We start from the raw sequence: 25,665 nt of genomic DNA on the forward strand, positions 1-25,665 counted from the left end.
TGACTATTTAAGCTTCCACATGTAGTTGCCTTTGTGTTATCCCTTGGAGGACAGTCACTGAAGGTGGAACAACTTTGCATGGTGTTTGTAGTTTTTTGCCTGTGATTCGCTAATTAGTGTCTCGTCAGTATTTGGCTAACATTGATAAAGTCAGCTTTCCCTGGTATCCCATTTCCATGTCTGAAATTTGCTGGTGGAAGCATTCTCTGTTACAGCACCACAATTATCAGGAGAGAAGCCCATATGGGAATCTAGGATATATAACTTTAAGGGCATGTTGCAGCCCAGTCTAATGTAGCAGTGCAGAAGAGTTGCCACAAGATCCTTACAGTTTTCCGTCCTCTTATTTCCTAGAAAGTTTCTTGACACTTGCACAAAGGTATCACAAACTAACTTTTCATCACTTGTCAGGATAATGTTAAAATGCTGATCTTCATACAGTTTGCTTATCTGGGGATGCACAAAAATCTCACCCCTCCTTTAATTTTTGCCTCACAAAGATGTGGAAATTTCTCGTGCAAATAGAGAAATGTTTCCTCAGTTTTCTCCATGCCCATTATGAAGCTTTTCATTGGACCCAATTTTGTATGAAGATCAGGGAAGATTTGACAAGTGCTTCATGCATAACATCATGAGATCCTGGTTCAGGTGATCAACACTTCAGCCAGTTTGTCTTTTTATAATGAAGTGCTTTGATACAGCTACCTCAGAGGCTTAGGAAGCAACAGAATTTCGTGCAGCCATGTTGTAGCCCAAGTAATATGCCTATGACTTTCAGATTTCTGGAAATCTGCCATTTAAACTTGTCATAGTTCAAATTTAATTACAATTGTTTCGTGTTATCATATGTTTCTTTCATGCAAGCCGCATACCCAATTGGAAATGGTAAAATATTGCCATTACGCAGTAGCAGACACTTCAAACTTACTTTGGAGGAGTCGATGAATAACCTCCACTGATCACTTTTATAATTAATGCCCATAGCTATCAATAGTCCTGTGCATCACTACAAAAAACGAGTCCTTTTTCACTTTCGAAAAATGGAAGGAATGGCAAATTTACAGTCACATTTACTACCTTATTATGATGATTCCACTGTTGTATTCTTGACGCCAGCAGTTCAGCTTTACCTTTTGGCAATTCCAGATCCCACACTAGGACATTAAGTTCACACTTTGTTATTTTGTGAATCTTTGTACATTCACCATTACACACAAAATCAAGATCTTTCGAAGAACTGGTTTTTGAAGGTGATGGTGTAGTACTAGTTTCACTACTGCCCTCGGCACTGTAAAATCAAGTGGCCTCCATGAGGCACTGCTCGCATGGCAGACGGTATGTTAGAATATGTCAGGGAAGACTTCTTAGAAATACCATTAAAGTAGTTGTTATACAAAACTATGTCATTCACATGGTTTGATGGTTCTTGTCAGATCGTGGGTATAGCAAACCCCATGGAAGATCTTTTATGTTCCAACCGTGTATGGAGACTTGAGACACAAGATATGTGACATACATGAGGAGCCCAGGGCCTGTCTTGGTCCCTTTTTACGAGCCTGAGTACAGTATTTTTGCCTTCCTAGTATGTGGGGTTATTGGCCTCCTTCGTGATTTCAGAGTAGCCTGTCTGCAGATGTAGCAAAAATTGTCAGCACTGTTTATGCATTTGCAAGGCATATCGAATCACAGGAATTACGATGACCACACACACTAACTATACTCTAGAATCCCCTCCCCCCTCCCCCCTCCCCCCTCCCCCCTCCCCCTACCCCTACCCCTACCCCTACCCCTACCCCTACCCCTACCCCTACCCCTACCCCTACCCCTACCCCTACCCCTACCCCTACCCGTACCCCCTACCTCCTACCCCCTACCCCCTACCCCCTACCCCCTACCCCCTACCCCCTACCCCCTACCCCCTACCCCCTACCACCTACCCCCTACCCCCTACCCCCTACCCCCTACCCCCTACCCCCTACCCCCTACCACCTACCCCCTACCCCCTACCACCTACCACCTACCACCTACCCCCTACCCCCTACCCCCTACCCCCTAGCCCCTAACCCCTAACCCCTACCCCCACCCCCACCCATGCTCAACAGTCTCATGTTCCAATGACAATGGTGGTCTGACCTTTCTACCAACCAGAACACATTTCATTCCAAATATTCACAAATTTGTTTTAAAGAAATTACTCCTATGTACTTAGGCACTGACATTATTGAATTTTTGTGGATGCCGATATCCGTATTTTGGCAGCCAGGTTGCACATAACTGTTACATGAGGGATTACTGGGAGCAGACTTGAAATAGGTATTGCTCATGTAGTTGCTCAATTGAGATTGATTTTTTGGGTGCTGTCCCACTATTTAAATACTGGTGTATGAACAGATTGTCATTTTGGGAACTACACAGTCATTTGAGAAACTGTTAGGTTAGATTTTGCTATTCGTGACTGTCTAAAAATATTGATGAAAATTTTGTTTGTGAAATATAAGCAAGCAGTAACTGCTTCTGAACTTTACTGTTGATTATCTCGTAAGTTAGTTAGTTCTGTGAACTATGTTACTGAAATGTTTGAATGTTAGTCTTTATAAGGAGTGGTATCATTAAGCCCATACATATGCATTAAGTCACATGATATTTGCTAAATCGTACTACGGTAAAAGGTTCAGCTATCTGTATGTTTTGATTATGAACACTTCCATGAAAACTACATGCATTACCAGTGTCAGCTCATTAAATATAATAACCCAGTCAGTGTATCTCAATGAAATTCAGTCTGCATAATGTTTTGAAATATTTATGTATGCACCTCATGTATATTATGTAAATATCTGTATCCCGATAGGATAAATATCAGGAAAAAGGGTTATCAAAAGTTGAAGCAATAACAGATGGAGTAATTATAATTTGCTGTGTCTCATATCCATTTCCCTAAATACTGAATGAAGAGCTCTAATATTCCACACTCCAGCATGCAGAACATCAGTTTGTGTTTCTTCATGAAACGTGGCTCAAGTTATAAAGAATATTTGACCATGCGTTGGATATGTACCCAGGAGAATAGTTCATAATGGGAGGGACCATCCAGGGTATAAAGTCACTGTAAAGAAACTTCTAAAGAAACAGAGAGTAGTGCATAAAGGTGTAATACAAAGCTTAGGACTATAGATGGAGAGATGTTGAATGAAATATATTTGGCTGTCAAGAGAGCAATGCATGAAGCCCTCAACGAATACCATATTGTCAAATGATCTTCCACAAAACCCAAAGAAATTCTGGGTGTATATAAAGGCAGTTAGTTGTACCAAAGTTAGTGTCCAGTCCCTAACAAAAGAGTCAGGAACTGAAATTGAGGGTAGTAAAGAAAAAGCTGAAATGCTTAACTCTGTTTTCAAATGTTCTTTTGCAAAGGTAGAGCTAGGAGTATTGCCCCAATTTAACCCTTGTGCCACTGAAAAGATGAGTGAAATTGTACTAGTTTTGATGGTGTTGAGAAAAAGCTGAAATTGTTAAAACTGAACAAAGCTCCAGGGCCCGAAGGAATCCAAGTCAGATTCTATACTGAATTTGTGGCTTAGTTAGCACCACATCTAGCTATAATCTGTCGTAGATCCTTCAGACAAAAAACCATGCCCAATAGTTGGAAGAAAGCACAGATCGCACCTGTCTACAAGAAGGGTGATAGAAGTGATCCACAAAACTACTGCCCAATATCCCTGGTATTGATTAGTTGTAGAACCTTAGAACATATTCTGAGCTGAAACCTAGTGAGGTATCTTGAACACAATGACCTCATCCTTGCCGACCAGCATGGTTTCCGAAAACATCAATCGTGTGAAACCCAACTCTCACTTTTCTTACATGACATACTGAAAGCTTTGGATCAGGGCAGGTGGGTAGATGCAGTATTTATTGATTTCCAAAAAGCATTTGATTCATTACCACACCTACCCTTATTGTCATAAGTTTGGTCATATGGGGTATCAAGTGAAATTTGTGACATGATGGAGGACTGTTTGGTAGGGAGATTGAAGAGTGGAGAGTCATTGTCAGATGTAGAAGTAACTTCGAGTGTACCCCAGGGAAGAGTGCTGGGATCCTTGCTGTTTGTGTTGTATATTAATGAGCTTGTGGACTATGATACAGTTATCTATGATGAAAATATGGTACTGTCTGAAAGAAGCTGCATAAATATAATGCCAGATCTTGATAAGATTTCAAAGTAGTGCAAAGATTGACAACTTGTTTTTAATGTTCAGAAACATAAAATTGTGAACTTCACAAAATGAGAAAGAAAAAAAAAAAAAAAAAAAAAGACATAGTATCCTATGACTGTAATATCAATGAATCTCAGTTGGAATTAACCAATTCATTCAAGTACCTGAATGTAACACTTTGTAGGGATATGGAATGGAATGATACATAGGCTCAGTTGTGGTTAAAGCAAATGGTAAACTTTGATTTATTGGTAAAATACTGGGGAAGAGCAATCAGTCTACAAAGGAAACTGCTTAAAAGTCACTCGTGTGACCCATTTTAGAATGTTGTTCAAGTGTGTGGTATCCATACCAGATTGGGATATTAAACATGTACAGAGAAGGGCAGCACTAATAGTCACAGATCTGTTTGATTCATGGGAGAACATTACCGAGATGCTGAGGAAACTGAACTGCAGACTCTTGAAGATAACTAATTGATATAAACATTGCAGTCAAAACAACTTAAAATAAAAATTTGTATACAGAGATGTTACCTTAAAGCTACTTCCTGCATTAAATGGTATAAGCTTTACAGAAGATGCTAAATTGTTACTTATTAAACAATTTCTAAGTTGCTAAAAGTTTATATTGCAGAAATCAGTTTTTTCATTCAGCAAGATTGCTGCCTATTTAAATGTGTAAATAAATTTATGACTCCTCTTCTGATGTTTTGACGACTTAAAGTATGAGTGTGGGTCTGGGTTATACTGATTTATTTCCCCAAACCACATTCCAATTCTTTACGAGATGACTTACTTGGGGTTTGCAGCCACTCTTTTCTATTGGATAGCCGGCTGCTGGAAACTCTCTTGACTTCTTCTCCATCAAATAACAATAGGTACGGGAATGTTCAAGCCACTTTCTACTGGTGAAATAAGTAGTCATACAAACTTTATGTTTCGTCGATCAATGCTGTATTTGACTTTCAAGCACAAAATAAGTTCTCACTTTCAACATAATATGTAACTTCAGTAAGTCTCTTGTACAGTTCTATGTTAGAAACAAATTGTTTTATATTCGAAAGAAAGTCTGCTTAGACACCATGACTTTCAGAAAAAGAGACTGAAAAAACATCTTGCCTCTCACAAGGCTGAATCAAGAGTCTGCAAGAGTACTTTTTCAATTGTTCTTGTTTCACATAAATATACTCAGTGACACAATAAGCACAGAGCTGCGTTTAGATTCCATGGTTCTTCCTTACACACTCACTAACACATCTATGGATTGTCCGACAGGTACTTGTCGGTGCTGTTCGACCGCCGCGTCTACTTTCTTCCTGCGACTGATTTTAAACCTGCACACACAAACATCTGACGCGCAGTAGGTAGGATTCTACCATCCCACACTCATAAACAGATTATCGTGTGTTCGAGATGGTAGAAAGCTGAGTAGTTCTAGAATTTACACAGAAATCCTCAAATCACTACACTCTGTAATGTAGTATGTATGATACTGAGGGATTTATGTATTTTTGACCTGCGTCCCACAAGTTTTTAATCATGGATGGTTTCTATTGAAGTGGCGCAGTGGTTAGACACTGGACTCGCATTCGGGAGGACGACGGTTCAATCCTGCGTCCGGCCATCCTGATTTAGGTTTTCCGTGATTTCCCTAAATCACTCCAGGCAAATGCCGGGATGGTTCCTCTGAACGGGTACGGCCGACTTCCTTCCCCATCCTTCCCTAATCCGATGAGACCGATGACCACGCTGTCTGGTCTCCTTCCCCAAACAACCAACCAATTCTATTGAAATGGTTAAAACTAAATGTATCACAGTGTTCCTGGAACTGTTTTTTGATTTTTTATAGTTATTTTTAAAATCTAGAGTATATAATATGCAAGTCACTTTTCATGGCAAATTTTGTGCCCTCCGTTCTCACCTTTGTTGTGTATTAGTTGTAATAGGTTATCATCAGTGTCTCATTCTGTGTGTGTGAATATTTGGTTTTGTGAATACATTTTCAGCTTCTTGGAAATGTTCCTATGGCATATTTCATAATGTTGTTGCTGTCCATCATTTTATTGCTTTGCATGGATGACTGAATTCGTAGTAATATTGTGCTGATGTATTCCAGTATCCACTGGTTTTTTCTGCTGTTTTCATGTCCTTCAATTCTTGCTGGCAATGATGATCTGTTAATGAAATTATACATGAACTGTGCAGCATACTTGCAAATGTTGATTTTTGTGTCTGATGATAATGTGATGTGCTGTGAAAGCCAATGTTGCTGTATGTTGCCTTTTTGTATAGGCCTGTCTGACATTTGTGTGTCAGGTGTTTTCTTGTAATCCAGAGATGTAGAAGATCGATAAATTACTCTTCTTTATGTTTCTATGTAAATAGTTAAATGCCATAAAGGTTTAATTAATTTTTTGCTCGTTTCCATAAAAAAGGATTAACATGCCACCCATACATTTTTTATAATATAAAATTTGCTGAACAACTATACTCTTTCTACTAAGATTTTATTTTCTAAGTAGTTAATAAAATCATCTGCTAAAAAGCAAGAGATGTTGCAGCTCATGGTAAGGCAAGGCCAGCCATGCCTCCTTCCTCCTGGTGGACTGGAGATGTGTGTGCATGCACAGGAATCGGGTGCTAAAGCTCTATATAGGGAAAGTACAGCCAACTTGCCAGTGGCTGCCATTTTGGCCCACTGTGCTGCTGGTGATACATTGACTTCTGCAGCATCTTTAGTTGTGTGTATTAAAGAAGTGCACTCGATTGTCTAATGCACTACTAAAACTGATCAGTGGCTTCAAACGGAACTTGTTGGATATTTAACAACAAAAAATCTCAACAAATTTAAGCTAAATGAGTCGAAAAGCATTTGTTGTGGCGAGTATGAAACACAGTTTTTCCCATGTTATCCTTTATTAATAGCAAAAGCAGATTTTGCAGTTTTTGTTGGGGTATCAAGTCTGAATACCTGTTTTCATAATTAGCGTTAAATTGGTCCTATCCAATAGTCAGCAGGACAAAGGGGAACCAATATTAGTTCACAAGTGCAAGGAAAAGTCCATCGCTAATTTAAAGCTCTATATCAACTTACTTCTTATTCCATCTACTTGGCACTACAAAAATTTGCTCAGTGTCTCTTTTGTTATATGAAATAAAGCATTGGATTCAAATATATGTGCGCGATACCTTAGTAAGTAGAATTGATAAATGTGTGTACATGATTACGCATGCATTATATTTTTGTCAGATTTATCCTGTAAGATTTTGCCTGCAAATTGTTCTACGACATTAGGAGAATGATTACAAAACTACAAGAGAATACAATATTTTTAAAATGTGTATGAATAAAACTGGTCCTACAATCAAAAAAGTAGGCTGTAGGAAACAGTAACAACTGTATTCATATTAATGCAATGTAGATTAGTGGGCAGGTTGAAACAGTAATGATAGACTCCCGGTACCGTTAATGGTTAGTGAATGAAAGGTCATAGGTTTGGTACTTGCCCAGTGCAACTTTTTTTTTTTTTTTTTTTTTTTTTTTTTTTTTTTTTTTTGCACATTAAATTGTGTAGAACAAAGTACAATTTATTAATGTGAGATCCTAAATACAAGTTTGAACCATACTGTACAGTTAATCAGGTCAAATTTTTACCAGTCATAACAACTTTGTATGGTACCACTCACTACTTACCATTTTATGACAGTGCCACTAAAGCAGAGTTATTAAACACGGTTTTCGAAACTCCTTCACCAAAGAAGATGAAGTAAATATTCCTGAATTCCAATCAAGAACAACTGCAAAGATGAGAAACATAGAAGTAGATATCCTCGGAGTAACGAAGCAGCTTAAATCACTTAATAAAGGTAAGGCCTATGGTCCAGATTGTATACCAGTCAGGTTCCTCTCAGATTATGCTGATAAAATAGCTCCATATTTAGCAATTATATACAACCACTCGCTCACAGAAACATCCGTACCTAAGTACTGGAAAATTTCTCAAGTCACACTAATACCCAAAAAGGGAAGTAGGAGTAATCCACTCAGTTACAGGCCTATATCACTAACGTCGATTTGCAGTAGGGTTTTGGGATTCAGAAAATATCATTCTTGTGAAACACAACTAGCTCTTTATACTCATGAAGTAATAAGTGCTATCAACAGGGGATGTCAAATTGATTCTATATTTTTAGATTTCCAGAAGGCTTTCGACACCGTTCCTCACAAGCATCTTCTAACCAGACTGCGTGCCTACGGAGTATTGCCTCAGTTGTGCGACTGGATTTGTGATTTCCTGACAGAAAGGTCACAGTTCATAGTAATAGATAGAAAGTCATCGAGTAAAACAGAAGTAATATCCGGCGTTCCCCAAGGCTCTCTATTGTTCCTGCTCTGTATTAACAACATAGGAGACAATCTGAGTAGCCGCCTTAGATTGTTTGCATATGATGCTGTCATTTACCATCTTGTAAAGTCATCAGATGATCAAAACAACTTGGAAAATGATTTAGGTAAGATATCTGTATGATGCGAAAAGTGGCAATTGACCCCGAATAAGGAAAAGTGTGAAGTTATTCACATGAGTACTAAAAGAAATCAGCTAAATTTCGATTATGAGATAAGTCACTCAAATCTGAAGGCTGTAAATTCAACTAAATACTTAGGGATTACAATTACAAATAACCTAAATTGGAACAATCACATAGATAATATTGTGGGTAGAGCAAACTGAAGACTGCGATTCATTGGCAACACTTAGAAGGTGCAGCAGGTCTACTAAAGAGACTGCTTACACCACACTTGTCCACCCTATTCTGGAGTGTTGCTGTGCGGTATGGGATCCGCATCAGGTGGGACTGACGGATGACATAGAAAAAGTACAAAGAAGGGCGGCAACTTGTATTGTATTATCGCGAAATAGGGGAGATAGTGCCACAGACATAATACGTGAATTGGAGTGGCAATCATTAAAACAAAGGCATTTTTCTCTGTGATGGGATCTTCTCATGAAATTTCTATCACCAATTTTCTCCTCTGATTGTGAAAACATTCTGTTGGCACCCACCTACATAGGGAGAAATCATCATCATGATAAAATACGAGAAATCGGGGCTCGCACAGAAAAATTTAAGTGCTCGTTTTTCCCGCGTGCCATTTGTGAGTGGAACGGAAGACACAGTTTGAAGGTGGTTCATTGAACCCTCTGCCAGGCACTTTACTGTAAATAACAGAGTAATCACGTAGATGTAAATATGTGCTAACAGTGGTAGTTTTGTCTCTAAGATCTCTATTTTGTAATTAAATTACCATTAAACCATCCTATTAGCTCTTCTGATTTCTTTTTTTTTTTTTTTTTTTCTCCTGTTCGAATGGATTGGAAACTAAGTAACAGAATAACAAGTTTGTTTGTGTGGCCTTCCTCCGCAGCAAGCATATAAATACTTGTTTTGTAAATAAAACTGCCTTTTCCTGCTGCTAGTTACTTTATTTGTCCCATATGTCCTGTTCTAAGGCATCATCAATGGGATCTATAACGATACAGTTTTGTTAGTTTTAGATTATTAAACAGTTCCCTTCACGATTTTTTTGTGAAAAAAGTAATTACTTATGATTTGCTGATCTGGGTTTCCTCACATCTGGTCTGGAGGTCGCACTACCACTTTTATCGCTGCCATATAATCACATCCTTCTCACTCTTTTTTTGTGGTGGGCTATTGTTCTTTTGTCACTCGATACAACTATTTTGTTGTACACTGTTTTTCACAATGTAAATATTGCGACTCCATTACGTGTTTCATCTTCTTTGGTATGTTTACCTATTTGTTGCCAACCTAACGAAGTATAAGTTCGAGACTAACTTGTATTTATGATGTTTATACTGTGTGTGTGTGTGTGTGTGTGTGTGAGAGAGAGAGAGAGATAAAGAGAGGGGGGGGGGGGATAGAGCCAATGAGTCCTTTTTTTTTTTTTTTTTTTTTTTTTTTTTTTTTTTTTTTTTTTTTGGAGGGGTGGGGGGGAGGGAGGTGGGTGTACTAGCTGTTAGCGAGTGGTTGAAAACTGTGGTGACAGCTGATTTGACTTTTCGTTTCAATATTCAGTGGAGGGGTTCATGGATGAGTTAGTGTAGAGCTGCTGGGTTCTATTTTTATTATATTGGACAGTATTATTATAATAATACTTTTTTGCGAACATTATTCTATTATTTTATCTGTTAGTGTAAATAATGAATTGCTTGGCATTTGTACTTGGTCATTCAACAGGATTTTCCCCTCTGCTTTGGTTTTCTGTATGTGGTAAGTTTCTTGTATGGTTAGGAGGTGTCTTTTATTGTTGATTCTAATTATTTTCATGTCATCTTCTCTAGTGGTTGATTTGTGGTCATTTTCTCTTAGGTGTTCTGCAAATGTGGTGGAGTGGTTTGTCCCAAATTCCCAGGCTCACGTGTGTTCTTTGTATCTGACATCAAATGTTCTCTTTTTTTGCCATGAGTATGTACCTTCACAAGTGCGACTGGATTTGTGATTTCCTGACAGAAAGGTCACAGTTCATAGTAATAGATAGAAAGTCATCGAGTAAAACAGAAGTAATATCCAGCGTTCCCCTGCTGATATATATCTGCTTTCTGGTATATATCTCTGTTTTTTGTCAGTTTTGGGGTGTATTTTTGTATAGAATTATCTGTTGTGTATGCTATGTTTATTCTCTGTCTTTTGAAAATGTTGGTGATTTTATGGGTGAGTTTGTGTTTGTATGTCATTGTGTACCATCTTGTGTTTTCTTTCATCTTTTTCTGATTATCCTGTGTACTGTATTTACTCGAATCTAAGCCGCACTTTTTTTCCGGTTTTTGTAACCCAAAAAGCCGCCTGCGGCTTAGAATCGAGTGCAAAGCAAGTGGAAGTTCTGAAAAATGTTGGTAGGTGCCGCCACAACTAACTTCTGCCGTCGAATGTATGTAGCGCTACACAGGCATGCTTTGTAGGCACAAAGATAAATACTGGCGCCAAAACCTCCACATCAGTAAATAAATTAAAAAAAAGACGAGCTTTTTTTCTCCGCCCCGAGTTTCGACCACTGCATTTTCATACATTATCCAACGAAGTAAATACAAATTCCATATTGTTCATCTTCGAATGTAGCAGAATTTCAATGTACTGCGAAAATCCGACATGCAAGACTGTTTGGGATGTTTGTCAATATGGCCAACTCTACTTTCTGAATTTTTTCCTACCTGTGAGAAGAGATGGTTGCTAATAGGAACCTGATGAAATGTGAATCACATGCAGTATTCTCTTCACCATAAGAATAATACGAATATCAACATTTTGTCATGTATTCTTTCGTGTTTGCTGCTATCTCATTTAAATCCTGCCTGCCTAATAAACTACGAAACTAGAGTGAGACAACAGCAAACGCGGAAGAATATACGTATTGTGTCATGTTTATATTCGTATTATTCTTATGCCTAATAGTGATGCAGTCAGAAATGAAGCACGGCAACTGACGAGATTTTTAATTCTAAGATGACTCTAATTTCTGTGCAGAATTTGATGTACTAAAGAAGCGGCCGCAAAGATTTTCAAACGGAGAAACATTTTCGCCTAACTCTCGTTCAGAACATGTTCTATCATGCGCAGTCTATTATTTGGTTCTTGTTGATCATTATCAAAGAAAGCAGCAGTGTAGGTAACAACAAATAGCAGTCTCTTGCCATTGTTTCGCTAATGAGACGATTACTCTCTCTTTTTTTTTAATTGTAAGCGGTGGTAGCGTGCACAAAAGCAAGCCATGCCGCGAGCGGCGACAGGCGGTAAACACGCACTATCAGAATGCGACAAACAATGCGTGACACAGTAATGCATTTTCAGCTTAGAGTGACGCAAACACATATAACAAAGAAAACAGCACTTATCAGATCAAAGCAAAATAAGCAATCGATTCAAACCAGACGAAGCACATGAAAAAGGAAGGATACCCGTATAAATATGGACGGAGCGCCTGACGCATAGCAATGGCTACCTGGTAAAGCTTAACTGCTAAGCTTACGACTCGAACCAAACTACTGTAGCTGTATCGTCATTCATTCGACCTAAATTGTGTCTCATATTACAATGGACCAACTTTGTTTCGATTTGGAGGTGCGGCCTAAAACTTTACTCTTCCCTTGAATTTCGAGTCTCAAATTTCCAGTGCGACTTAGATTCTGGAATTTTTTTTTCCTTTATTTCGGGTCTCATTTTTCAGGTGCGGCTTAGATTCGACTGCGGCTTAGATTCGAGTAAATACGGTAGTTGTTATGGGACTGCGTTGGTTCTGTTGTGTTGTCTGTGGTTTGGAGCTTTTTGCTTTTATTTTACTTATAATTTTGTAGTTTGGCTTTGTGACTGTGTTATTATTGTAACCATTATTTTGTGCTATCTCCATTATTATGTCCAGTTCTTTTTGGTAGCTTTCTTTGGTGAGTGGTACTGTGTTGAGTCTGTGGAGCATGTGTCGAAGTGCTGCTTGCTTTTGTGCTTGTGGTTGGTTCAAGGATTGGGGGATGATAATGTCTGTTGCCGTGGGTTTACGGTAAATTTCAAACATGTGCTTATTGTTTTGTTTTTTTATTGTTATATCCATAAAGTTAATTTGGTTGTTCTGTTCTCTTTCAATTGTGAATTTTATATTTGTATGTATCTTGTTGTTGTCAGTATGTAATTTTTCAATTTTTGTTTGTGGTTCATCTATTAATCAAAGGATGTCATCCATATACCTGAACCAATATAGTATGTTGTATTCTTTTGCTATTTTTGCAAAAATGTTCTGTTCAGTGTGGTTTACAAAAATATTTGCTAAGGCACCTGAAACTGGGGACCCCATTTGTAATCCATCTTCTTGTAAATAAAATTCATTATTGAATTGGAAGTAATTTTGTTCTGTTATGAGCTTTATTAGTGTGCATATTTCCTTTATCTGTTCGTCAGGGAGTTGACTATAAGTTTTCAGGTTCTTATCTATAATTTCTATAGGTTTTGGTACTAGTATGTACATGTTTTCTATATATAATGAGAGGAGTGTTGCTAAGTCTGGGATTTTTATATCATTTATTTGTTGTATTAGCTGAGTAGTGTTTTTAATGGTTCTGTCTCCGTGTACTTTGAAATTTTCAGAAAGTAATTTTGACATGTATCCTGCAAGCTTGTAAGTAGGGGATTTTGTGAAATGCAGTATTGGCCTCACAGATAGATTCAGTTTGTGGATTTTTGGTTGGCTTCGGAGGACCCGTGCACTGGGACTGATCTGTGTCAACTTTCTTTTGCCTGTGTTATCCAGTAAGATGTCAATATATTTCAGAGTATTTTCTACTTTTGTCTGGTATCTGTTTGTTTGGTCTGATTTTAATTTTGTAATACTATTTTGTGAGATGAATTCTTGTGTTTTTTTCAATGTATTGTTCTTTGTCTATCAGTACTACTGTGTTCCCTTTGTCTGCTTTTGAAATCAGAACATTTTTCATTTAGAAGTCTTATCCTAAGTTTTCTGAGTGTTGCAGATTCTGTGTTTTTGTTGTTTTTGTGTTGTTGTGTTTTTGAACTGGTTATTATATTCTGGATTTCTTTTCATACTAGTTCTCTAGTTAATCCAATGTTGAAACTGCTGTTTTCATTCCTGTCTTCCTGTGTCAAAACACACTCGCAAAAAGTATTAACATAATAACACTGTCCAATATTACAATTATAATAATAATAATAGAACCCAACATCTTTACACTCACTCATCCATGAACCCCTCCACCGAATATTGAAACGAAAAGTCACATCAGCTGTCACCACAGTTTTCAACCACTCGCTAACAGCTAGTAAACCCACCTTCCCCCCCCCCCCCCCCCCGCCTCGGCCCCCCCCCCAAAAAAAAAGGACTCGTTGGCTCTATCCCCCCCCCCCCCTCTTTATCTCTCTCTCATACACACACACACACACACACACACACACACACACACACACACGGTATAAACATCATAAATAGAAGTTAGTCTCGAACTTATACTTTGTTAGGTTGGCAACAAATAGGTAAACATACTAAAGAAGATGAAACACGTAATGGAGTCGCAATATTTACATTGTGAAAAACAGTGTACGACAAAATAGTTGTATCAAGTGACAAAAGAACAATAGCCCACCACAAAAAAAGAGTGAGAAGGTGAGAACACAAGGATGTGATTATATGGCAGTGATAAAAGTGGTAGTGCGACCTCCAGACCAGATGTGAGGAAACGCAGATCAGCAAATCGTAAGTAATTACTTTTTTTAGAAAAAAATCGTGAAGGGAACTGTTTAATAATCTAAAACTAACAAAACTGTATGAATTTTCTGCTAATGTAATAACTCAATATTGGTAAGTTCTTAGTGGAATAAAAAAAATGGAAAGACCAAAGAAAACAATTGACAATTTATTTCAGATGTCGAGTAGTACAGAGGCTCATAAATGAGATTGAACTAATAATTAAGTTTTTGGAAAACATCATTCCTCTGTTTATCATCTCATGCCTTTGTATGAGGTCAAGCGCATGGTCCAATTCCACCCACGTGCTTTTTCCCATGACGTTTTACGTGACATCATTAGTTTACATTGCAAATGATGTAAGTGGCCTGTTGCTAAATGTTTAATGTGGTTGTCTTATTTACTAGGGTAATCTTTGATGTTTGTAAGGTTTGCTGTTTGCTTCAAATATGGTGTTACGTACATGGGTGTGCTTTGGGTGGACCCTGGGAGCATAGCTTAAACAACTGATAGATATGCTAGTAGTGATTTTTCTATTTTTTATTTATATTGAGAGTGAAACATGTTGTTTATTTGACTGTTTTTGTAAGGAGACAAGTTTGTTGAGTGTGAAGGTTAGTAAGGAATCTAAGTGAATAGCTACATGGTAATGAGGGAAATGAGTAGTAATGTTACTGATAATTTTGGTTTATACAAATATTTTTGAACATGATGTCGCTGAGGCACTGTGTGTATGATATTGATTGCTCTTTTAGGGGTCGTGCTGTTGTTACTGGTGTCACTCTTGTGGTGGATGTTTGTTTTTGTGAAGTGGTTTGTAGTAATGATCTAGTTGAATTGGATTGAATCTTTGGTATTTATTGGTTATTTATTTGTTAGCAGTTTCTAAAATATTAGTTTTCATTTGTACTGCAACTGAAATTTTTTAAAAGTTTCTTTAAAGTTCTCTCCCTTTTTTTTCCGGTTTGTCCTGGAGGAATTTGTGTGTGTTACTTCTGTATCAAATCATCATTTGGTGGTGGTGTCTGGTATCCCTGTCGTTGTTTGAGCTATACAGGTCAAGTGAATTATTCAATTCCAATTTTGTATCTTCTGTATAATTTTGTTCAGTTTATTCTAGATGAATCGTGCCTCGTATTTTTCCATTTTTTCTGTGCTCTGGTATTATCTTAGCTTCATTAACCTTCTTCTTTAGTTTCTCTCCCACACAAAACACCCTCATTCCTACGATTGTCCTGTTGATTTCATTTTATTGACTGACTGCAATGCATTGTGGTGTTTTTTTTTTTTTTTTTTTTAACCATAATGGTCTGCCTTGTGATTGCCATCTTGAAGAATCAGCTTGTTATGAAATGCTCTCTGTGGTTGTCTTAATAACTCAGGTAAACAATCACTTTTCTCATAATATGACAACACAGGTCAAAACTGATGGGTGGAATCGGACATATCCTTATTCCCTTTATCAGTAAAAAGTTAATGTACTACAACTTTTAATGTAGCATACAGCTTTAGAGTATCAACTACGTACATAAACTTTTCTCTGTGGTTGACCAACATGCAATGTTTGCATTGCGTAATGTCCTTAGGTTAAATGCTGTGACTTAGGACTATGTTGCGTTGTACCTGTTGTCTGTTTTTCTACTGCTATTTCCCACTGAACACTGGTAAGGACTGTATACATGTAACAGTATTCCATTGTCGTGTTGTTTTTATATACATTTTAACATTGCATGAAAGAAATCACATAAAAGAAAACATAGATGATTTGTAAAAGAAATGGCCTAAAATGCCAGAGTACACAATTTGAAATAAATTTGTTTTTGTGACTAGGGCTGGAATTTGTGTGTGTATTCATTCAAATTAGCACAGTAAAAGTTACATTAAACATATTACGGATAAGATTAATGTAAATATTAAATACTAAAAGTCCATTGCTTTGATTGTGTTGTGCTATGTAAATTGATAATGACAGCTTTTTGTTTACTGCTTGTTGTTACTATTACACTGTAATTGTCAAGCTTTCATGTGTGTGTAGTCACAGCAGTGCACATAGTGATTTTCATTAAATTAAATGTTCTTTCACAAAGTTTTCATGCTAATTATGTTAAAAATGTTGAACAAACAGTCTGTTTTTTTTTTCCTATGAAAGCAACATTTTTTGTATAAAAGCAGCATTTTATTAATGTTAAAAATAGATGTTGTACGATGAAATTCAGTCTGTAAGTAACATGTGTGCTGATTGATTTTTATTTTCATCAGTTGATCACTTGCATGTGCAGACTGCTGTGTATTTTATTTGTTCAGGAATAAAAGTGTGTAGTACAGCCTCCTCTGGATCCCCAGTGGTTGAAAAGTCGATTGGATGAGAAAGTTATTGAATATGGAAATTGCCATGAAGGCTTATTTAGTTCACGGTGAACTGTGGGATGTTGTAGAGAACTCTCCCTTAGATCCAAGGAAATTGGGTGACTCTTTGAAGAAAAGAAACAGAAAAACATTCCCGGGTGTACTCTTCTTGGACAAGACGAATTATTTCCATATAAGGGACACACTCTTGGCAGCAGAAACTTGGATGGCTCTACAAAAAGCATTTGAAGACTGGGCTCGTCTCTAGAGTGGGCTTGCTTAGAACATTAATCACAGCCAAAATAGATAAACGCAAGTTGGAGACTACTGTTGCAATCAAATCATAATGATGGCATTTAATTTAAATGAAATGACATTCGCATTGAGTGAAGAATGGATAGGAACTTTGATCCTGGCTGAATTACACGATTATTGTCGACCTATGATTATGGCGTATGAAAATAGTGGCACACACATCACTGGCAATTCTAGTAAATTATAACTACTGCAAGATGTCAAACTTGAAGGGACAAATGGAAATTAAGAATCAGAATTATATTTAAACAAACAAGAGTCATACAAAAAGCATTAATGCTACAAGTGCAACAGACTCAGTTGTATTGCTAAATACTTTTGTAACAAAAGCAATAAAGGAAATGTAACCAGAAAGCAACCAGAACACAAGAAAGCCTTTCTTGCAGCATATTCTAAACAGTCTCACAAAAGCATGTGGTGTTCAAATTCTTGTGCATCAATTTGCATCAATAATGATAGATAAAAGCTTCATAATACTCAGCCGTGTAATAGCTCAGTGATCAGTGTGAGAGGTGATGGCTCAGTAGCAAAGACTTTGTAAGTAATATCTGACCATCTATAGTGGCGATAAAACAGTGGATGTAGATGCATGTGATGTCATCCATATACATGACTCTGGCATGAATTTGATCTCGGGTATTCAAATTGTACACAAAGGACATAAAGTAACATTTAAAATGAGAAGTGGTTTCATGTATGATGCAGAATGTGACTAATTGCTGTAGCATAACCTAATAATGGCATTTGTTGCTTGAAAGCGATTGATATGGAACTATGCTACTACACATGAGGCAGTGGATTTGTATGGCATCACAGTTTAAGACATACAAATCAAAAAAGTATGCCAAAGTTGGCAAAGGTTTCATTGAGATTAAATGACAACATGGTGGTTAAGGATCCCCTTAAGTTGTGCATCAAGAGAAAACAATCATGTCTTCCATTGAAAACTAGCAAACGATCTTCTTAAAATATCTTGCACTTTGTTCATTCTGATTTATGTGGACCAACGGAGACATCGTCTATTGATGGAATGCATTATTTTCTCACATTTATTGATGATTTATCAAGATACAAGTCCCTCTTTTTTTGAAGAAAAAGTCTGAGGTCATGTAGACATTTAAAAACTTCGAAGTCATGGTGGAAAAGCAGATAGATGGAAGTATCAAGAAGTTGCAGTCTAACATTGGAAATGAATATGCCAATGATGACCTACAAAGATTTCTGAATTCTGAAGATACCATCCACCAGCTTACAATAATATACAGTCTGCAGCTGTTGTTGAGAGAGCTAATCAAACTTGGGTTGAAAAAGCTCATACCCTGATGTTTGATGCCAACTTACCAAAGGAGCACTGGACTGAAACTGTGTCTACAGCTGCATACCTATCAAATCATTCTGACGGAAGCTGTGTCTACAGCTGTATACCTATCAAATCATTCTCCTTCCTCTCAACATGGAGATAAAACACCACAGGAGAAAGCCTTCTTTATCACACTTGAGAATTTTTTGCTGCAATGCGATGGTTAACATTCTGAAACCTAATCAAGAAGTGACAGAACTTGACATTCATGGGATACTGCTGGACAACAAAAGGTTATTGATTCATCAGTAGCAAGACTTATTTGATAACTGTCAGAAGGGATGTAAATTTTCCAGAGAGTGAGATTTTTCCAAGTTAAAAGATAGGAGAACCTAAGATAGCCAATATCTTAGGATTGGAACAAGAAGCATTTCTTCATGACATCAATACTTTACACACTGAAGAAGAAATTAAATCAGAAGACAGTGATAATGAAGCCTTTTATGGTTTTGACAATGATGCAATGGAAACTGAAGCTCTAGATGAGTAACTTGAGAATTAAAATATGGGTCCTATAGTTCTACAAGGGGTTGCACTTCGAAGGTCAAGCAGGGAACCAAAACCCAAGGAATGGTCTGACTTCCGAATGAAGACATTGATGCCAATGAGGTCTTGGAAGGGATAAATAAGAAAGAATGGAAAGAAGCAATGCAGAAAGAATTCTCATCTCTAGTTTGTAGTGATACATTTGAAGCGGTTTTGCTAACCAAATGACAAAAACCTCTCCAGATTAAGTGACAACTAAAGATAAAGCCTAGGACTAGCAGTACACCAGAAACATTTATTGCATGCCAAGTGGTAAAAGGGTGCTCTTAAGTGATAGGTCTCAGTTCTCAAAACCTTCACAATGGTGGTCAAACATTGGTTAGCAATTAGATATCTCATGTCTGTGGCAGATCGGCTTTGTTGATATCACCACTCCTTATCTCGATGGAGACTGAAATAAAAAGTTTGTGTCATTCCACCAGAAAATTTTGGAGCTCCTGGAAAGGTATGGAGGTTGAAAAAGCTGTTTATTGATGATCTGTTAAAAAAAAAGAAATTGACCAGCTAATCCTCTGATCCCTGTATCTATTTTCATAGGATGGAGGGCGCCAAGCTAGTCATCCTAGCTTTATATGTGAATGCTATGTTGTTATTCTCAAGTGATAGAAGTGTCCTGAATTGCATGAAAATTCTTTGAAGGAGATTTTTTGAGATATAAGATTTAGGACCAGGGAGCCAGTGTTTAGATGTGAAAATTACATGAAATTGTGAAAAAGGAAAGATTTGGGTCTTATAGGAATCCTATGGAAGAAAAGTTCTGGAGGAATTTGGAATGAGTGAAGCCAAGCCAATGTCATTATCACTTGAATTTGGGTTGGACTTTGAGGCAGTGGAATCAGCTGCCATCAGTGTACCTTATCAGGAGGCAATAGGAAGTCTTCTATAATTATCCCAAATCTACAGGCCTGACATGTGTTTTGCTCAGAATGTCCTTATGAGATGTAATCACTGTTTTTAAAAAGGGTCCATTGGTTGTCAGTAAAAAGATATTTAAAGGGAACCATGGGAAATAAGCCAGAACTTTTTGGAGGTGCCAGTAGAGAAGCAATGGCCTTCAGTGATGCAGATGGGGAAATAAAGTCAATTACAGATACTCTGCTACTGTTTTGTGCATAAAAATGCAAAATTGTTACTGTGGTCTCGTATAAAACAAAAAATTATTGCATCACTTGTGAAGCTGGATATATTTCTTTGGCATCAACTGTGAAATTTACTGTGGTTCAGACAACATGTCTGAGGTAGATCCAAGTAGTATCATAGAGTCACTTAAAGTATATTGTGATGATGAAGGAGCCATTGAGTTGGCCAAGAATCTAGTGATAAATTCTAGATCCAAGCATATAGATATAAAATATCATTTTGTAAGGTAGGTGTTACTAATATTGAACATCTGCCTTCTGGAGAAATGCTAGCTGATGCTTTTATGAAATCCGTAACCCCAAAGACGTGAAACATGTGTAAGAAACTTGTGTTATGATGTAAGTGAACAAGTAACTGTACATTTGAACTTCATATTGTCAACTTAAGGGACCGTGTTAGGATATGCAAATAGATTTTGATAACTTTCTATTTACTTCTTTTTACTGTTACACAGTTTCTGTCAAGAATTAATGTGTGTGTAGTCATAGTAATGCACATACTATTTTTCATGAAATAAAATGTTCTTTCACAAAGTTTTCATAATTAATTATATTAAAAATGCTCAACAGATTGTGTAGTTGCCATTTGTCATCACATCTTGTGACCTGAGGATTTAGTGAAATATATGGATTATGTTATATGGTTGCTGAATTACTAAAACAGTCAAAATCATTAGGAGCTGTACACAACCATAGTAAGAGTAAAACGACAATCGCCACTGACTTGTCATTAACAATGAAGATCTTACTTAAACAATTTGTTTAAATCATTCTAATTTCATATAATGATGTGGTAATATGATCAGCTACAAACATTACAGGCAACTATGTACATGCACTTTGTTATTATCACAAGTAATTATTTTTATACAAATGAATGTCATTCACCATGTTACAAATATTAACAGTCTAGTTTTGCTGACTAATTTTGTGAAATTTCTTAGTTATTATAGTTATGTTGTCTTGATGACTTTACACAGCCATACTTGCCACCTTGCTTGTTTTAAGACACACTACATTTGATTACAGATGGAGCGGTAAGAATAAGAATAAAAGAAAGAAAGGCAAGAAGGAACCAAATAACAAAACTGTACATGTTTGCTGTATAAAAATAGTAATCCTATATGTTTACATTTTAAACAGATGTTAGTGATTTATGAAAACAACACACAGTAGGGCAACACCCTACCCCCTCCCCATTTTTACATACACACACACACACACACACACACACACACACACACACAAATGGGGCATATGCCACAGCCTGTAATATCAACATTACAACTTATAACTTTGTTTCATTATAAAAAAAGTCTTTTTAATATCAACAGGACACCGTTATTTTCACTGTTACCTTTGCTACCCCATCTGTATTTGTGCTTGTAAAGAAATTTTTTATAGCTATTACATGAAACACAATTTCTTATCAGTAACATGATATTATTTAATTTTAACAAGAGGCACACAATTCTGTAATCATGGGTTATTACACAGAATCAAGAATGATTTGTTCAGTTATATATAAAATGAATTTATCAGTATCCCCTGTATGAGTGGTCCTCTGTTTGTGTGTCATGAGTCACTGTTGTTACCTAATTGAGCCAATCAACTCAGTGGGTTTTTGTGTGGGCTGCAGCCGTTAGGCAGTTCAGTACACTCCAAGAAGGCCACATGCACTGGACAGTTGCTTTTATTTGTGTTGTTCCTCTTCTGTTCATATTTGGATGTTTTCTTGTGTATGAATGATTTACATAAATAGAAAGAATTCACTTTAAAAGTTTTGTTCCACATTCAAAGAAAGTAGGATGTTGGAACCAGTGTTTATGCTAATACTTTATTTTTAGGTCACTGATACTGAGATAAGTTGTAGATAATGGAAACAATGCTGGTAAACTATGAAATTAACTTTTCTGATGTTAACTATCTTGCTTTTTTGGGTTGGAGTGTGACAGTTATGAAAAGTTACTTTCTGTAGCAGAAACTAAAGTTTTTTAATACTTTTTTCAGTTGATATTACACTTGCAGTATTTTATCATTGGGTAAAATATTAGCTTATGGACATTGTTGCAGTTAAACATTTTTCATGAACCTAACAATGTTGACTAGTTTTCTTGGTGACATCGCTGGATATGTGCTCCATAACTTTACCAGTATCTGAAATTAATTTGCTCAACTGAACAGTGTCTGTAATAAAATAATTGAGGGCCAAATTATTTCCAACACATTCCACTCAGACACTCTACAGTCTTGGTTAGATCCAGCAAAAGAAATTTCTAATGTGGCGTCAAATGATTTTGCGCCTGCAAGCTAAGTCACGCCGTTTATCAACTCGATGGAATGAATACAGAGCTCGCAGGAGGTACTTACTTCGTGAAAAACGGAGAAGGAAAGCAGAAGAGGTATAACCATTTGAATGTAGATTTAATGACTGGTAACAATGTGAATTTGGTTTGTTGTCCATAAATTGATAGTACTAATCTACTATAACCTGTAATTAGGATTTTTAATCATGTATAGTTAAAAATTGACTTAAGAATGAAATCCTTTCCAGATATGTTTTTTTATATTTTTCTTAGCTATACGTGTATCTTATGAGAGGCAATAATATGAATTTTGTACACTGAATTGAAGTAGTTCATTTTTTATATTAGCTGGTGGCTGTTTAGGGAAATATTTTTTGTTCTGCACAGGCAATGATGCTTAATCAGCAGATGTTACAGAAGAAATTTGCAGAAAACCAAAAAGTCCGTGGTGTTTTATGTGATGGTGCTGACCCTGAGTTAGATCGCTATCTTGAAGATGAGAGAATTGCTCTTTTCTTGCAAAATGAAGAGTTTATGGCAGAATTACGTTGGAACAAAGACTTTCTTTCTACATTAGAGAAGGGTAAGCCTCAAGTGTAACTTTTTAATGAGTCTTATATTTGCTCAGAAACTGAAGCTGTAAATGCAAAATTGATGTTTGTGGCATAAGTGCTATGTATGTTTCTTTAAAGTAACTTTTATTAAGGCTTTTGATTGCAATGTCTTGTAGAATGATAATGTGTGGCCAGTATGTTGTTACATAATAGTAAATGAAACATAATTGAATACTGAAATTGCCCCAAGTTATATATGCCTTATGTTGTTTACACAACATCTTTTTGTATACACTCATTTAAAATTCACTAATTAGAAACTGTAGTTGGCATACCAAGCTCACAATCTATCCCACATAAACATATGACGTTGAAGATAGATCCGTCAGAATGGTGTAGAACAGGTAGGAGGATTGCTATTTATTTAAACAAGAGGAAAGTTGAAGAATAATGTGACTAGACTTCTGATCTGGAGAATAATGCAGATCGGTGGAGTATGTGATTCTGAAAGTTACATGTGCGATATGGGTTTGTAGTAAGTGATGTACACAGGTGGAGCTCAAGGGTTACCAATTATGGCAAACCCCGCGTATGATTTTGTCATGACCTGTAAGTATGACAGTGAAACATAATGGTTTTCAGAGGACAGGGTTCTTGGCTTAACGGTGTAGATCACAAGGATTCCAAAACACACATTAGCAAGTGACTTCAGAAAAATTGCTGCACCTTTGCTGTGTTAGGTTTATTCATGGAGGTGGGACATACAGAGGGTCTTGAGGGGTTACCGGAACATTGAAATCAGTGAAGACAATATAATTAAGGATTCATCACTATTCATCAAATACAGAAGCAGCTGAACAATGAACAGGTGTGTAAAAAGAGGTTGAAAGTATAACAGTGAATAGAAACAGGCTAGACCCCTCATGGCACACATGAAATGAGTATAACATTGCTAAACATGATTATCTTTTTCAGAAAATTATTTGAGAACATTCGTTCCCTGAAGCTATGACTTTGTTCCCATTTTTTTTTTTTTTGTTTATAAACAGAATATTTACAAAGCGAGTCCACAACTTTAAAAAATATTTATTGAATTCTTCTATCAGATTTTATAATTGTTTTTAATTTTTCAGTTAAACTTAATAAAAAATTTAAGTCTAATTGAGGTTTCACAATGAACATTTTATTCAGTATAATAGTGTTAAAAGATATTTTCAGGCTCTGGACCTTATTTGCACGTCATGTTGTTAATGAAGGACGACAACAATTGATGAAATTTTTTATGGTTTTCCTTCGTACATTGGCAGTATGTGCTATTAAAATGCATTGGTGTTACTATACCTCAATTAAAATTACTTTGTGATTGACATTTCAGTGATTCAAGTGATAGGGAGTGAGCATCAGCCAATCACAGCTGTTTCTTGGGCTCCACATGATCAGTGTGTTGCCTGTTTTGTGGGCACAAGCCTTACCAGGTGAAATGGCCTGTAGGAGTTGGGAGAGAGTCAGGCAGGGAGGAAGGACCTGAAATAAGCACAATTTTTGCATGTTTAGTTGCACTAGTGTGAAAATGTTTTTTATGCAAATAAGGCAAAACTGGATCTACTGCTGAAGTTAGTACTATTGTAAACATTTAGTTTCTGCACAAACCTATTAAAAATAGCAATGTCAGATTCACAATCTTTATCAACCAATCATAAAAAAATTCAATTCTTTCACGACTTAGAGTCTCACATCATAACTTGCCTTTATTGGTCATAGTTATTATGATGTTTTGGAACCTACAGGAGTTAATTTGGAGAACTTACTGTGAAAAATTTGGCCCCATGATTTTTTATGTTCACTGGAATCTGGGTCATATATTACTGTAAGCCAAATGCAGCTATCATACTGAAATGGTTTTTAAGGGTGGAACGAAAGCTGTCTCTCACTATAAAGTGGAGTAAATCTAATTTACATATTCTTAGTATGCCACTGTGTGCCACAAGCAAAGTTGTTTCCATACACTAAGCTGAATTAATTAGTGTTTTTTGTGTTTCTGTTTCTTAAGTGGTTTACCAGATCAATCACAGCTGCAGTCTAAGTTGGCCGAACTGTTGCATTGCACTGTACACAGATAATTTATTACTTTGTGACTTGTGTGATTGAACTATAAGTCTTTTACTGTTATTCACCAATAACTAGTGATTATGGTATTTTACGCATTGCTGACCATACAGCAGCAGCGGCACCCATCACTGACCTCCCTACTACCTACAAAGACATGGCAACAGACAGTAAGCAGATAACCCGTTTCTACTTGATGCATGTCCAACTGTCGCATCATGTGAGCACGTGACATGTTGTGTACGAGTGTGCAATCCCGCTCCCCTCCACTGCCGTCTGTTAATCACAAAGTAATTTTAATCGGAGAAATAGTGTTAATGTTAATAGTTACTTGGCATACCATATTTTGTTGTGCAGGTCTTAAATAGGTAAGCAACCATTATGTTGAGGGTGATTATTGTTCCTGTGGAAGGCTTTGCTCAAACCTGTAATAATAAAGATAATCATCCTCAAATATTTTTAAAAAGCTGCCCTAATTATCACAGCTAATTCCAAATGTTAAAA

The 25,665-nt window shown here is 36.7% G+C and overlaps 1 protein-coding gene across 2 annotated transcripts in view; it reads left to right on the top strand.

Moving 5' to 3' along the window:
• LOC126191234 (CUE domain-containing protein 1) overlaps nucleotides 1–25,665 on the top strand; it is a 272,040-nt gene that overhangs the window by 74,295 nt on the left and 172,080 nt on the right. For both annotated transcript variants that reach the window (XM_049932051.1, XM_049932042.1), the window contains exon 5: nucleotides 22,889–23,084. In XM_049932051.1, coding sequence (XP_049788008.1) covers nucleotides 22,889–23,084 — 196 coding nt within the window. The remainder of the gene's footprint in view (nucleotides 1–22,888; nucleotides 23,085–25,665) is intronic.

This window comes from Schistocerca cancellata, chromosome 1 (genome assembly GCF_023864275.1).
Source record: "Schistocerca cancellata isolate TAMUIC-IGC-003103 chromosome 1, iqSchCanc2.1, whole genome shotgun sequence".
NCBI classification, from domain to species: domain Eukaryota; kingdom Metazoa; phylum Arthropoda; class Insecta; order Orthoptera; family Acrididae; genus Schistocerca; species Schistocerca cancellata.